We start from the raw sequence: 17,271 nt of genomic DNA on the forward strand, positions 1-17,271 counted from the left end.
GATTTAGTGGTATAAGCTCATCATGTGTCAAACTTCAATGTGAAGTTTAAGTAGCCTATGATGAGGAGCGTTTAGTGAGTGAAATTAGAATTTTCAGCCGAGCTTCAGTGCAAAAAATTTGTGTGTCCTTTGAGTGCATTGAGTGAGTTTATTTATAGTGTGAGTGAAGAAATTAAGAGGGAAATGAGAGCTGCTAGAGGAATGATTTTGGATGGAATGAATAGAACCAATGATCCTCGTGAATCATTGACGGATGGTTAGGATTGATTTGATGAAAAAGTTTGTTGAGTTTTGTGTTTGTTTAAAGGGAAATTGTGTTACTGATGTATATATTAGTTTGGTGGATATGTGATCACGCGTTCTGTTTCTGGCTTGATGCTAATTTTATTTTTTGTTTAATTTAATTGGATCTTTATGTATGGATGTAGGCTGTTACTGAATATTGATGATGGTTCTGATGATGATGAATGTAGGCATTTGTTTTACAGGGTGTGATGCACATAAGGAAGAATGAGAGAGTTCAAAAGGTGATGGCATCATGAGCTGATGCTGATGATGAAAAGATGATGATAACGAAGGGAATGAAACCGTGTGGGCCTTTCTACAAAAACTAGAAATTCTTTCTTTTGGATTTTGTCTTATTAAAAAAATTGAAGAAACTCTTTTGTATTCTTCTTAAGAAGCAATGTATCTTTTGTATAGAACACAATTCTCAAATTGGATTATTTCAAAAAAATCTTCCTTTTTTTTATTAATTCTTTCTGTTATATAAAATGATGCAAAAATGTAAAAAATCTTGTTTTAAAATAATGAATTGACTAATGACCTAAAAACCACCACAAGGCACTTCTAATGACATGTTTTCTCCCTTTTTATTTCTTATGAGTTGAAAAACATCAAAATAAAGGCAAAACAAATGACCAAAGAGAGGTGCATATGCATGAAATGGTATATGCTTCAGTTGACTAAAAATGGAACATGACAATCAATGTTTGAGTGCAAGTATAAGGTAAATTCCGTCAGACTTATAATGAATTGAGGGCATTAAAGCACAAGGCCATACAAAGTCTGAACATGGATCCACAGTCAAATGCCAAATGTCTTGTTATGAATGCAAATATGGATGCAGATGAATGTAACTAGTACTATGAAAAAAAGTAAATGGTGGGACAAAATTGAGGTATGGTAGTTGCCCTATTTAAATATATTCAACCAGATGATATAAATAACGTTAGTCTTCATATGATCATGGTGGAAGATAGTTAAATACTAAAGACCCAAATTTTGTCCGTTGAAGGAATGAAATGTAATGGTATGGGATGTGATGAGTTTGTCGGGGATCTACAATGCAGTCTCTTTGGGGGATTATGGAGATGATGGGCAAATGAGGTCTGTTGGGGAATGAATTGAGGTAAAATGAAATGACTCATTAGGGAAAAACAAAGGTATGTTTTGGGAATGCATGAGAATGATAGACACATCTGGTAATACATTGGATAAGAGAAAAATTATGGAAATACATCAGAAGAAGGATAGATACATCCGACAATACATCAGAAGAAGGATAGATACATCCGACAATACATCAGATAAAAGAAAACAAATTCTAGAAATACATCAGAATGATAGACACATCTGACAATACCTCGAATAAAAGAAATAAATTATGAAAATACATCAGAATGATAGACACAACTGGTAATGCATCAGATAAGAGAAACACATTATGGAAATACATCAGAAGGCTAGATACATCCGACAATACATTAGATAAAAGAAAATAAATTCTAGAAATACATCAGAATGATAGACACACCGATAATACCTTAGATAAAAGAAACAAACTCTAGAAATATATCAGAATGATAGACACATCCGATAATACATGGACTAAAGGAAAAAAAATCTTGAAATACATCAGAATGATAGACACATTCGACAATACCTTGGATAAAAGAAACAAATTCTGGAAATAGATTAGAATAATACACACATTCTGTAATACCTCAGACAAAAGAAACAAATTCTGGAAATAGATCAGAATGAGAGAAATATCCAACAATACATCGGATAAAAGAAATAAATTATGGAAATACATCAGAATGATAAAAGGAACAGTCCTGAAATACATCGAATAAAAGAAACAAATTATGGAAATACATCCGAAATACATACAAACATCCAGAAACACATAAGATAAGTTCTAGAAATACCTCAGAATACAAAATTCTCCTGGAAATACAACAGAGAGACAAAGGAATAATCTGAAAATACATTCAATAAGTTCTGGAAATACATTAGAACATAATGCTCATTTGGGAGTGCATTAGAGAGATAGAAAAACATTCAGGAATACATCAGATAAGTTTTGGAAATAACTTAGAGAGAAAGGGAGTATCCATAAATACATCGAATAAGTAAGGCAATAACGTTTGGAAATAAATCAGGATGATGGTAAACATGTCCAAAAATGCATTGACAAAAAAAAAATTGTTTTAGAAATTCGTCAGAAAGAAAATAACGCACCCAAAAATACCTCAGGTAGGAAAGGATATAAGGTTCTGGAGATGTATCAGAATTACAAAGGAACATATGGAAATACATCATATGAGAGAAGACACATCCGTAAATTCATCAGATATTAAAATAAATACACTCTGGGAATGCATCAGAGAACAAAAAGGAATATTTGGAAATACATCAGATAACAAGAGAATGATTATGGAAATACGTCAGAACAAATAAGAGAGATTCGGAAATTCACCGGATAAGAGAAATGAACTCTAGGAATGATCAGAGAACAAAAGAATATCTGAGAATACATTAGATAAAATAAGTTTTGAGAGTACATCAAAAGTTATATCATTTTTCATTTCAAATGTTAAAGTAGTTGCATTTCTCAGTATGTTTATTATTCCTTAGTTTCAAAATTATATCATCAAAAGTAAATAAGATTTTGCAAAACAAAGAAACACAAATGAGAAGAAATTGATAGGAAAATAAAAATTTTATTCATAGAATGGTAGTACTCAAAAGTGTAGCTCCATATGGGATACTACAAAAGGGAACAAACTGAAAATGGCAATGGGAATGGGGTTTACACTCAATCATAATAACAACTAGTTTCCCTATAACCGCGAGTCCTTATAACCTTGATTCTGAAAAGAGCAACTGGATTGATCCTTCCTACTTTTGGCTCTTCTGCATCGATCAGTCTTGCCTAATGTAGTATTTTTGCCTTTTATAATCCTAGCTTTTGCCTGGATTTCTCTTTCGAGTTTTTAATCCACCGGGAAAATATTTTTTTTCTAAGTTTCCCTTTTGGGTTTTCGACTTAGCGAGTGGACATATTTTTTTTTATATCCCTAATTTTCGCCTAGACTGCCCTTTTGGGCTTTTAGTCCATTAGAATGCCTTTTTTTTTTTGCTAAGTAGACCTTTTCGATTTTCGATTTAGTGGGGTGTATTTTTTCTTAGGTATAATATCTTTTGATTGCATTGGAATTCATTGGGAGTGGAAGCTCGTCACCATCCGTCGTTGTACGAATTAGAGCTCCTCTAGAGAAGGATTTATTAACAAAGTATTGGCATTCGTAGTTTAGAGTCCAATTTCCACGTGAATATTTATGTATAGGTAAGATCTTATTCAGCACAAGATCACCTTCTTTGAGTTCTCGAGGAAATACCTTCTTGTCAAACGCCTTCTTGAGCCGATTTTGATACAACTGCCCATGACACAGAGCGGTCATGTGTTTCTCGTCAATGAGATTCAATTAGTCGAACTTGTTTTGAATCCATTCAGCTTTATCTAGCTTGGTTTCCATCACGATTCACATTAAGGGTATCTCTTATTCGATAGGGAGTATTGCTTCCATCTTGTATACCAAAGAGACTGGGGTTGCCCTTGTTGAAGTGCAGACATATGTTCGGTATTCGTGCTGTGTAAAAAGGTAGCATCTCGTGCCAATCCTTGTAGGTATTTACTATCTTTTGCAGGATTTTCTTGATGTTTGCAGTCACTACAGTGCCATTCATCTTTGACTGATATGGTGACGAGTTATAGTGCTCAGTTTTGAAACTTTCACATAACTCTTTGATCATTTTGTTATTCAGGTTCAAACTTTTATCAGTAATGATCGAGCTAGGAATTATGTTGAAATATATCATCTCTTTCTTGATAAACTGGGCGACCACCGACTTTGCTACATTGGCGTAGGAAGCAACTACTACTCATTTAGTGAAGTAAGCGGTGGCGACCAAGATGAAGCAATGTCCATTAGAAGCTTTTGGCTCTATGAGACCGATCATGTAAATGCTCCACATTGATAATTTCCAAGGAGATGTCAATACATTCAGAAAATTAGGTGGCACATGCACTTTATCAACATAAATTTGGCACTTGTGGCACATTTTGGCGTAGCGAAAACAATCTGTTTCCGTCGTTAACCAGTAATATCCAGCCCTTAGGATTTTCTTTGCTGTGGCATGCCTATTTGCATGAGTCATAAAGGATTCTTCATGGATTTCTTTGATTAAAATGTATGTTTCGTGTCTATCCACCCATCTGAGCAGGACCATGTCATGATTTCTTTTGTAGAGCATGTCATTACTCAAGAATAATTTGGATGCTAACTTTCTCAGTGTTTTCTTATCCATAACCGAAGCACTTTCTAGATACTACTACTTTTGCATAAAGAATTTGATGTCATGAAACCATGGCTTACCATCGATTTCTTCTTTAACTTATTAACAATAGGCAGACTCATATTTTCGATCCATTCTGACGATCAGAGCCTCGTTGTGAATCTTACTTGGTACATGAATGATAATGTAGCGAAAGTGTCTGCCACCTAACTCTCCTCTTGTGGGATATGATGGAAAGTAATCTCATCAAAATATTTCGTTAATTCCATGACATAAGAGCGATAGGGATCAACTTAGGATGACAGGTACCCCATTATCCTTTCACTTGGTAAATTACCAATGCTGAATCTCTGTATACCTCGAGAATCTTCATTCTAAGGTAAATAGCAACTTCGATACCCATGATACAAGCTTCATATTCTGCCATATTATTTGTGCAATCAAAGAAAAAGCTTGTAGTAAAAGGGTTATAACCACCTTTTGGGGAGGTTATAACAACTCCAATGCCATGCCCTAGGGAATTTGAGGCGCCATCGAATGTGAGCTTCCATCGAGATCCTGGTCTGGGCCCTTCATCATCGCCTATGATCTTCTCATCATTCAAAGCCATAATATATTCGTTCAAAAAATCAAACCTTATAGGTTGATAGTCCTCCACTGGTTGGTGTGCAAGATATTTCGATAACACGCTACCTTTAATAACCTTTTGTTTGGCATATTGGACGTTATACTCAGACAATAGCATATGCCAATGAGCTATTCTTTCTATTAAGACAAGTTTCTCAAAGATATACTTTATTGGATCCATTTTGGAAATTAGCAAAGTAGTATGACAAATCATATATTGCCTCAGACGACGAGCGACCCATGCTAGAGCTCAGGAAGTTCTCTCTAAAAGTGAATATCTGGTTTCACAATCAGTAAAAGTTTTGCTCAAGTAGTAAATAGCATGTTCTTTTCGGCCTGTTTCATCTTGGTGCCCTAACACACGTCCCATTGATCCTCCAAGCACTGTTTGATACATTATAAGCGGCTTGCTATGAATAGGTGGAATCAAGATGAGAGGCTCTTGCAGATAGTGCCAAATCTTCTCGAAGGTTTTTTGACAATGAGCATTCCATTGAATTGCTTGATCTTTTCAAAGCAATTGGAAGATGCCCTCACACGTAGCAATTATATGAGAGATAAACCAGGAGTTATAATTAAACCTTCCTAGGAATCCTCTTACTTCTCTTTCTGTACGTGGAACGAGAATTTATTGAATAGCTCTGACTTTGTCAGGATCTACTTCAATTTCTCACTGACTGATGATGAATCCAAGTAATTTTCCAGATCAGACACCAAATGTGCATTTAGCAGGATTCAAATGTAACTTGAATTTTCTTAAGCACTCAAACAACTTTTACAAGTGGTCCATATGGTCCTCTTCTCTATGATATTGGGAAATCATGTCATTGATATATACTTCAATTACTTTGTGCATCATGTCGTGGAAGAGGGTGACCATCGCTCTTTGATAGGTTTCCCCAATGCTCTTTAGACCGAAGGGCATTACCTTATAGCAAAACATTACCCATCGGGGTGATGAATGGTCTTTTCCATATCCTCTAGAGCCATCTTAATTTGATTATAATCAAAGAAACTATCCATGAAGGAGAAGACAAAGAACTTGGTTGTGTTATCTACCAATGTATCAATATGTGGTAGAGGGAAGTTGTCCTTTGGACTAGCTTTGTTCAAGTCCCTATAGTTAACACACATTTTCACTTTTCCATCCTTTTTGGGAACATGCATTGTGTTGGAAACCCATTGAGGGTACTTGGCCATTACTAGAAATCCTGCTTCGAACTATCTTTTGACCTCTTCTCGGATCTTAATGGATATATCAGACCTGGTTCTCCTCAGCTTTGTCTTTGCATGCGAGCATTCTGGTTGAAGCGGTAGTTAGTGTTCAATAATGTCTATGTCTAGTCCAGTCATCTCTTGATATGACCAGGAAAACACATCCACATATTCGTGCATATGCTTAACCAACCTTTCTATGATGCTTTCTTCAAGTGTGGTCCCGACCCTGACCTCTTTCTTTTCTTCTTTTATGCCCAAGTTGACCTCCATTGGCTCTTGATGCGGCTGAATGGCTTTGGACTCGTGCTTGAGCAACCTCACCTGCTCTTCAGAAAGATCATAATCGTCCTCACACTCCTTCTCAGCTTGATTAACGAGGAGCTCAAAGTTATGAGGGATTGTAGAATTATTGGTTTCAATGGGTTCATTGATTGTTCTACATGATTTTAATGATGATTCTTTTTAGAAAGTGAAAAATTTAAAATGCAAAAAGAAAAATATTTTGTCATTTTTGAAAAGGCTGCCATTTTCTTAAAACAAAAGAATATAAAGAGAAGATTGAATAACAAAATGCCTTTATTAATGATGATAATCATTTAAAACAAAAGTGTACCCTACATATGATCCTCAGGCCTTGGGAAGAGCAAAAGGATTTGAGAAAAAACAAATTACTTTGACAAATGAAAGAATTCTAGTAGATCAATGGTTTTCAAATTATTCAAAGTAGTATTAGGAGCACAACGGTCCACCAGGCATGGTGTTTAAGAAGCTATTGCATCGTCTTTTATAGCATCCACTTGGTTGTCGTGAATGAAGTCGGAGCTATAGAACACCTCTTGTAAACATCGAACGATGGCCTTTGCAGAACCCTGAGTGCCTTTCTCCATGGGGGGCTCATACCCTACACCAAAGAGATCCCTCTTCTCCGGGATATTAATAAGTTGACCCTAACCTTCAGGGTTTCCCTTCTCTAGCGTTTCCTCGGCACTCCTCATCAAGGCAAATGACGATTTCACATTCGTATATTGATCCTTCTCCTCTAAGAACACAACATTAGCAATTTCGAGGGCTTGGAAAGAAATTTCCAATGCTTCCTCGTCGGCCTCTATATGCCAGAATGATGAAAGATGGATGATCAGATAATCTTGTTCACCCTATATTATAATCAATTTTCCTTTGACTACAAGCTTCATCTTCTAATAAAAGGTAGAGGTGATTTCACCCGCATCATGGATCCAAGGACTCCCCAATAGGAAACTATAGGCTGGCTTAATATCCATAACCTAAAAGGTTATTTGGAAAAAATGCGGGCCTATTAGGATGGGTAGGTCCACTTCTTCAACTACAGTTCTTCTCGATACTTCAAATGCTTTGATCGTCATTGCACTAAGTCTCATCAGCGTCTCTTTACAAGGATGATTTTCCAATCTAGACTTTGGCATGACGTTTAGTGATGAGCATGTTTCCACCAAAACTCAGGCTAACACACTGTCCAAACACTTCATGGATATATGCATTGCTCAGTTGTGATCCCTTCCCTTCTCAAGAAGTTTCTCATCGTTTAAGCTTAGGCTGTGATAGGCTCTAATATTGTATATAACTCCATTGAATTGATCCACTGTGATGTGTTGTGCTACGTGATCTTGCATGATCAACTTCATCAAAGCCTCCCTGTGATCCTCTGAGTTCAACAATACTGATAAGATAGATATTTTTGAAGGAGTTTGGTAGAGTTGGTCCTCCACTTTGTAGTCGTTTCTCTTAATCAATTTTAAAAACTCATCAGCTTCCCGATGTGGAGTTATATCTTTAGCAATATCCAACGCTTTGTTGGGTTGCAAAACCTCAATCCTTTTTCCTTTAGACACTTCCTCAACTACTTCCTCATATGGTGGTGCAGGTGCAAAAATGCGACGACTACATGTGATTCTACTTGCCCCTGCAATATTTGAAATATCTATATTGGCAGGATTTGTGAGTCTACTCTTCACGGGCTCCTCTCGACCATTCACAAAGGTGTTTGTATCATAGCGCCAGGGAACAACCTTGGTGATTTTATAGGGAAAAGAAGCTGGTTTGAGCATGATTAACAAAGACATCTAACTTTCCCTCTATTAAGTGTTATGTATTTGATATTCTACCTCTACTGATGATGGTAATTTGAAATGAGATTTGATTATGGCCACACCTATGGCAGCTTTTGTATGAATAATTTGTACTACAACATGGTCCATCATATGTTGAACGTCTCTTTGGACCACCAGGCATCCTCCAAGCTTAATAGAGCATTCATAACAATTGTCATGCCTTTCTTTGATTAATTCGGGCTCCACCAGTCTTGCATGGAGTTCCGTTAATGGAGTCTTCACCTTTTTCACATCTCTGTTTGATTGGTCACTAAATGTTTCTTCAAACGCATTGATTGTGGGTCCTCCTTGAGCCAATAGAGGTTGTTTTTGACGTTCTATCTAGTTTCTTTAAAATATAAGATCTTGTTGTTGATTAACTCTTGGACCTTGGCTTTCAAAGCATGAGACCCTTCCAGCGAATGCTCTGGCGCTCCCTCTTGGAAATCGCAATGCGCATTAGGGGCATACCAGTATGGGTATGGTGTTGCCATATGAGGCATATACATGGTGACGATGAAACCTTTCTAAATTAGAGACATAAATAGTTGACTGCAACTCATGGGGATAAGGTCAAATTGAGTTCTCGTCTTCCTATTGCAGTTCTGATTGGATGGAACATTATAATTTTATGGAGCTTGCTGTTGTGGGGCCTAAGGCCTTGGCTGATGATACACTCAAACGGCAGGGGCTTGTTGATAACTTGGAGCTACATGATTCTGTTGATACTCGGGAGCAAAAGACTGTTGATGAGCAGGAGGAGCTACTTGCTATAAGTGGGTATGCTAACATCTATAAAAGGCTATATGTAGTACAGTGTGGGGACTGTCGGCTGTTGGTATACCAAAGGCTGTTGAGGCCTTCTTTAGAGAGATCTTCCTTTATCAATAGAGATAACATTGGTCTCTCCCTCTTTTTTCCTCTGGAAATTTCCAGAGAATTTCTTCGGAGTGCTGGATGCCCCAGTGTTGCTGAGAATCTTGCCATCTCATAGTCCCTTCTCTATTCAGTCTCCGATTAAAACCAAATAAGCAAAACCAAAAGCTTAACTTCTAACCAGTCTATCAAAGTAAGGATCCCGGAAGTTATTAACAAATATACCAATCATCTCCTTTTCAGGAAGCAGAGGTTCCACTTGGGCATCCAACTCTCTCTAGCATTGTGCATATTCTTTGAAGGACTCATTTTCCTTCATTTCCATGCTCTGTAACTGTCTTCTATCTGACGCCATGTCTAGATTATACTTGTACTTCCGAAGAAAGGCGTAAGGAAAATCCTGTCAGCTATGGATACAACTTTTCACTGAGCCCATATACCACTTCAACGAAGCTCCACTTACACTGTCTTGAAAATAGTGGATGAGTAATTTGTCATTTCTAGTATGGGAGGCCACGTTTCGGTAATACATTACGAAGTGGTTTCTTGGGCAAGTATTGCCTTTATACTTCTTGAAGTCAGACAATTTGAATTTTGCCGGGATAATTAAATCTGAAACCAAACACATATCCATGGCTGCTGCACCAAAGATATCATTGACTTCTATGGCCTTCACCCTTTTCTCTAGGGTTTGAAACTTTTCTTTTAATTCAATCAGTTCTTCACTCTCTTCTGGATCATCATTATGAGAACCAGCATCGTGGTAAGCATAATGAGGATCATCGAAAGGTTCTTGAGTCATAATGGGGATTATCGATGGTGGTGGTATCTCAGGAATTGTCAGTAGTTGTACAACGTGCTGAATGGATGACCCTACTCCCGAAGCATCAGCAAAAGGGGGGGGGGGGGAAGGGGTAGTAAGGTGGCTAGACAAACTCTAACCATATAGTGTTAACCCTTGGGGGACGTTGTGGCTCGAATGAAGGGCTAGTGATTTCAGAGAACACTGTACACTGAAGAGGGGGAAAGGCTTTAAGACATACACATCTTTCATAAACTAAAAGAGCATCATGCTTCCGGTAAATATAACACATGACTATTCTAACCGACCACCTGCAATCCTAGCAGCGCCAAACACCAACAGGGCCTCTCACCTCACGTGATCTGGTTCTCTAAACAACCTCAAAAACTACCGTACATGGATTCTCGCCGCCGTGAGAAAATCCTCACCTCCAAAACGTGTTATACACCTACTAAGGCCTCTGAATCTCCCTGTCCTTTTAGGGGAAACAAACACACTTATACTTTTTGACCAGTACACACAAAAATAAGCTTAACTTAATAGAAAGAAAATGCATAAAAAATGCTTAAAAACAGAGAATATCTAAGAGACTTGATAATCTATTCTTAGTTTTACAACCAAATATGTAGACCTAGCAAACAAATTTTGCATTAAAGATTCTTAAACATGAAGAAAGCGAGTGGGAAGTCCAACAATTGCCGAAGAAAATGTTAAAACCTGAAAAGTCAAAGTTGTTACTGGGATTATTACGGTCGTAACAAGATTTACTGGTCGTAACAAGATTTACTGGCTGCCAGTAATAATCCCTAAAAATTACTCTCTAGCAGTAATTCTTGCTACTTGGCACAAAAATTCGATCTTTTGTTGAATGCAAATTATGGTCGTAATTCTTATTACGCCTTGGTTGTAATATGCATTGTCTTGAGTTATTTTCTTTAGTTTTTTTATCTTTATTCTATGCTTTGTGATTTCTTTTCTGATGGCTTTACATATGACTTGGATTCACCTAGCTACCATTGTTTTCCTGAAATACCAAACAAGCAAACAATGCGAAAAAAGTAGATAAAATTACAAGAAACAAACATAAAACACGACTAAAAATAGACTTATCAAACTCCTCATACTTAAACCATTGCTTGTCTTCAAGAAATTGATGCATTGAAAGAATTGGGAAAAAATATTTTTCATGGAAAAATTTAAGACATATGTGCATGTACTTGTAAGGAAATCCATGGTCCATTTAGCTTAAGGTTAATTCATCAAATAATCGTTTAGTCCTAAAGATCTTGTAAAAACCATTCTAGAGTCTCCTTAAACAATAATAATTCCACTATAGACTTGACCATAAATCTCTATGTCTAACTCTTTTTTTTTCTAACACACATATGATCACTTTAAGGCATTTTTTTTTATATAATTAGAACATATTTCACAACATATATGCAAGCTTGGGATGATGAAATTTTCTATTTTATTCATGATTTAGAAATGAACTCACTTTTAGGAAGGGCAATCGGGTCATCCGACTTACTCCAATTAAAAATCCTTTATTCACTGTACACACATTCATTTTTGGATATTAGGGATCAACTACCATTGGGATGAATAACCAAGTGAGAGTTACTAATTTAGTAGGTGCAATTTCCTTTTATTGCATTTATTTGATTTTTCAATTTTTATTGTTCTTCAGCAAAACAACACACAATATGTAGGAATCACAACTATGCTAGACAAATTTATGAGAATTGCTTTGAAAATATTTACTAGTTATAGAGATTACAAGTCAATTCATGTTAAATTGGAATCTTATTTGGAGGCTCTAGGCATTAGGAAGGACACTACTGATTTACTAATTTTTTCCTCAAGTCATTAGCCTCATGTCTCACTTTTCCTTGATTTATATATTTTATCTATGCAGTGAAATAAAAAAAAATCAATATTTTCTGTATTTTCAAAAAAAATGATTTAACTAGGGAAGAAATTTGACCAGCAACCATATACACAAACAAGAAAAACAGGAAAAAATAAACAAGCTAATTATTAAAATAACCGAACCCCAACCCCATACTTAGAAAAAACATTTTCCCCAATGTTTAAGTAAAAAGTAAAATACGGGTGAGGGAAAGTCACAGAGGATCACCGACCTGGTGAAGATGGTTGATGGTTGAAATGGCCTTACGAGATATGCCAATTATACATCTGATGCATCATTAGTTGTTGTTGTCAAAGTAGTTCATTCTACCCATTAATTAAATCAGATTGTTCCCAAATTAGGACAATCTAACTTTATTGCTCTTCCCTCTGACTCATCATCTCAATCTATTTTTGGTCTGCTACTCCTGATCTGCAGTGTATGATGCATAACATCGGGTAGGAAGTAATGGCGGAGACTGGATTTCATTGGTAATATGAAAAAAGAAGAGAAAAAGGTTGGTTTTTTAGGGTGTGAGCTGAGGTTTGTTAAATTCAGTAACTTCATATGCCAGATGGGTTTGTTGGATCTCCCTATTTAAAGGAGGATTTTTACTTGGTACTATCCTATTGGTAGGGATTCTAGTCGACTATACATGATCCTTCTATCTGATGGCTGGTGGGAGTTGTAGGGGTGAACTTCTAGAGATGTTCTTGACCACTCCATTATCCTTAGATACTCTAACCAGTTGTGGGACCCTAAAACTTTTATATTCAACAATCATTGGCTTCCCTATAATTCTTTACTTGAGGTGGTTCTTAATAATTGGTTTAGTTTCCAATCTAGCGGTTGGAAAGCTTTTGTCGTGAAAGAGAACCTCAAAGTTTAGAAGGGTGGTATTTTAATGTAGAATATTGAGCTCTAATTGGTAACCTTGATTCCCAGATTGCTTCCTTTAGGGAGGATGTGAGCTCTCTAGATGTAAAAGTTTAGAAGGGTGGTATTTTAATGGAGAATATTGATTCTACAAGGAAGGCCTCCTCGGATCTATGGTACTTTCTTCAAACCAAAGATACCCATATTTTTTAGAGTTCTAAAGTTAAGTGGCTTAAAGAGGGTGATGCAACCAATGGTTTCTTCCATGCCTGTATTAAGAGCATAAATAAAAGAATGCAATCTTAGCTCTTAAGGTATGGTATGATTAGGTTGAAGGGTTGTCTTAAATCTCTTAGGAAGTGTTTAATTACTTTGCCAACCATTTTATAGAACCAATATATGATCTTTATAGGTTAGGTGGGGTATTTTTTGTTCTCTCTCTAAGGAGGATAATGTCGGTCTTACCGCACCCTTTCTCCTCATTGAGATTGACCGGGATATTACTCACTGCGATGTTTTAAGAGTCCTGACCAAATGGTTTTAATTTCTCATTTATTAAGAATTTTTGGTCCCTCCTTAGGAATGATGTTGGGGGTTATGTTTGATTAGTTTTATCATTTTTCTTCTCTTCCCTATAATTTTCCTCCTTTTTTGTTACACTCCTCATTCTCAGTTCGGGGAGTTTCGACCTATTTTCTTGGCGGGGTCTCTCTATAAGCTTCTTTAAAGTCCTGGTTGATAGGCTTTATGGTGTTATGGATAATATTATTTCTCCTAACCAGTCACTCCTCCTCAATGGCAGGCTTTTAGTTGATGAGGTGGTTGATGTGAATGAGTTAGTGGACCTATCTAAGAAGAGTAAAAAATATTGTCTCATTTTTAAAGTTGACTTTGAGAAACCTTATGATTCAGTTAGTTGTTCCTTTCTGGATTATATCTTTTGTAGGTTTGGGTTTAGTGATAAGTGGAGAGGTTAGATTCATGCTTGCATATTTTCTAGTAATCTTGCGGTCTTAGTTAATGATTTCCCAACCCAAGAAATTAGTGTTCAAAAGACGTTGAAGCAAGATGACCCCCTATCACTTTTCCTTTCTCCAGGGTCATGGATTTATAGATTTTTAGGGCTTTAGAGTGGGATACTTGGATTTTGTGATCTCCCATATTCAGTACGCGAATGACACAATTATTCTGGCTGATGCTTCCATAGCGACTCTCTGGTCTATCAAGTCTATTCTCTGAGGGTTTGAGTTAGCCTTGAGGCTCCGTATGAATTTTTCTAAGAGTACTCTTACTGGGGTGAATATTGACCTTGTATTCTTAGGCCTGACTTGTGACTTCTTCCATTGTAAGCAAGAGTCTTATCCATTTAAGTACATTAATCTTCTGATGAGGGACAACCCCTGATTGCTTTCTACATGGGAACCTATAGTTAATCTCTTCTCTAGATGACTCATCTTGAGGACGCATATGTATGTGTCCTTGAGAGAGAGAGAGAGAGTGATCCTTCTCAATTATATTCTTAATGTCATTCCTATCTTCTTTTTATATTTTTTAAATATTCCTGTTAAGGTGAGGAAGAAGATAACGAAAATTCAAAAAGGTTTCTTTAGGAATGAGTGAAAGGGATCTCCAAGATTGAATGGGTTAGGTGGTCTGATGTGTGAAAGCCCAAAAAGTTTTGAAGACTCGGTGTTCGTGACTATTAAGGGGTTAACGTTTCCCATCTAGGTAAGTGGAGGTCGTAAAAATTATATCGGGTGGGACAAGCATCTGACGTGATATTCTATCTGCTAGATATAAAGTTACTCTAATCTCCTCTATTATGGGTGGTATAGCTGGTTGTCTTTGGTTTGCGTCTCCTTGGTGGAAAGTAGTGTGTCTCCTTGGAATCAAATATAAGGATCCACCTGATTATTTTATGGAAAGCCTCCATAAAAAGTTGGTTCTAGTATTCTCACTTTTTTTTGGATAGATCCTTGGGTTAGGAATACTCATCTTAGAGTTAAGCTCCATAGGCTTTTCTCTATTTTTGATCAGGTTGATCAGCTTGTGGGGGAGGTTGGTAGGTATGAGGGTGAGTTTTAGGTATGTGAGCTTAAGTGGATGAGAACCCTCCTCTTTGATTATGAGCTGGTTTTGATTGCTAATCTTCTCTTGGTGATTAGTGATTTTACCATATTCTTAGAGCATGATTGGTGGTGGTGGCGTTATTCATAAGGCGACTCTTATTCTGTTGCTACTGCATATTTGTCATTTCTCGCCTGTGAGTTTCCTAGTGACTATCAGACCACTTAAATACAATTGCTTCTCCTAAGTATCTGGAGTAGCTGGGTGATGCCAGTTAATTAATCATCATTTTTATGTTTTATCAGTTCACATTCATTCAATTGAGTAACTATTTAGTGTTTTAGTCATGCATTATAATTAGTTTCATGAGGTTTTTAATATCATCTGAGCAATATGATGTTTTGGGAAAGGTTTGGTTTGTGTCACAATACTCAAAGTGAAGAGGAAAACAAAAAAAAAAACAAGTGTCTGCCCATATGCGTACCAGACACACCCATATGCGTCCAAACACATTCAGACGCGTCTAGATGCCACCCATATACTCCGATACACGTCTAGCAGGTTTTTAGTCAGAAAACCTTGATGTCCAAATGTGTCCCATATGCGTACCAGACATGCCCATACGCATCCAAACCCTCCCACACATCTGATAGGTTTTCAGGTGGAAAATATCTATGGTAAGAGGCATCACATATGTATTTGTTATCAAGGTGAAGTTCCAGACACGTTTGGAAAGCTCTATATAGGTTTCAACAATAACATTGATGATTTCAAGGTATTTAAAGACGAAAAACATGCTTTTTTAGAGATGTTTTGGGAGAAATTGAATTTTGATGACAAGGAAGTGAAAAAGGCTTAGGATTGAAGACTTTTCTCCATTGAAAACCCAATTATACATTAATTTTCATGTATTATTACTTTAAACTCATAACTATGATTATTCTATGATGAATATCTAATTTTCATTTGATTAGGACTTAATAGATGCACCTGTTGGGACATATGTCAGTGTTTTGTACTCCTTGCTTATTTGATTATTCAGTATTAATTATTCAGTTAATTTCTTGTTCATTGCTTTATATGTGTTGACGAACACATACAAAAAACTTAGAGTCGTAGTGATTACTAACCATAACTATATGAATCTGAATTAAATTAAATGTTCAACTTAGTAATTGATTAGGGATAAGTTATGACTTAGGGTTTAACGCATCATATATCAACTATTTTAACTATCTAGCTGACCTAAGGGATTACACAGTTGTAGTATAGAACAGTGAGTTATAGACTAAGGACGTGGGTATAAGGGCTAAGTTAAACCTTGGTGATTGCATATAAATTATTCTAGGGAAAATAGATGCCAACATCTGCAGTGACATATAGGGGATTTGAAATAAGACCTAATCATCTTTGATTTGATTAATTTTCCTAAAAGTTTTTATTTCCGCAATTTTTCTTCCAAACCAAACTTGAACACACCCAAATTTACTTTTAATAGCACCTTAATCGTCATGTTAAGATAAAACATTTCACGTGGGTACAAATTTATTTTATTACTTCGATAACATTTAGTACACTTGTTAAATCTCTATCAAGTTTTTGGCGTTGTTGTAGGGGATTGTTGAATTATTTCAACAAGAGAATTTTTGTGCTACATTTGTATTTTTTCTCTTTTATTTAATTTTTATTTTTAGTCTTATTCAGTTTTTGTTTGGCATAGTGCTATTAAGGTATTTTCCGAGTGTTTATGTGAGGTTCAAGCTCGATATTGATACCATCGGATTCAGAAATCGAGAAGACTGCAAATAAATTTAAAGAGCAAATAGAGAAGCACAACGAGCTAAACAGAAGTTGTAAGAAGAGAAAATACCGATTTCTTCTAATAATTAAGGCGAACAAGAGAAACAAGAAATGTCAATTCCACCAAGACAAGCGACGGGAGACTAATGCTAGAGGACTGATGTTGGACAAATTTCTTTGGGATTTCAACTTGTTAATCCTGTTAATTTTGATATTGAGAATTTTTTGCTTTCATATTTCAGAGATAACCCCTTCGCCGAATAAGCTACCAGAGACCCTTGGGAGCATCAGACTCACTTCTATGAGACATGTTCAATGTGAAA

At 36.3% G+C, this 17,271-nt stretch overlaps 1 protein-coding gene across 1 annotated transcript; it reads right to left on the reverse strand.

The window, feature by feature from the left end:
- Window positions 1–4,957: 4,957 nt before the first annotated feature.
- On the reverse strand, window positions 4,958–5,452 carry LOC127102894 (uncharacterized). Its single transcript, XM_051040215.1, has one exon. It carries the CDS (start codon window positions 5,450–5,452, stop codon window positions 4,958–4,960), a length of 495 nt encoding a protein of 164 aa, XP_050896172.1.
- Window positions 5,453–17,271: the final 11,819 nt, after the last annotated feature.

This window comes from Lathyrus oleraceus, chromosome 7 (assembly GCF_024323335.1).
Source record: "Lathyrus oleraceus cultivar Zhongwan6 chromosome 7, CAAS_Psat_ZW6_1.0, whole genome shotgun sequence".
NCBI lineage: Eukaryota > Viridiplantae > Streptophyta > Magnoliopsida > Fabales > Fabaceae > Lathyrus > Lathyrus oleraceus.

Excerpts from the sequence above, each read along its gene's own strand:
- LOC127102894 (XM_051040215.1), bottom strand. The coding sequence starts at position 5,452 with ATGGATCCAATAAAGTATATCTTTGAGAAACTTGTCTTAATAGAAAGA.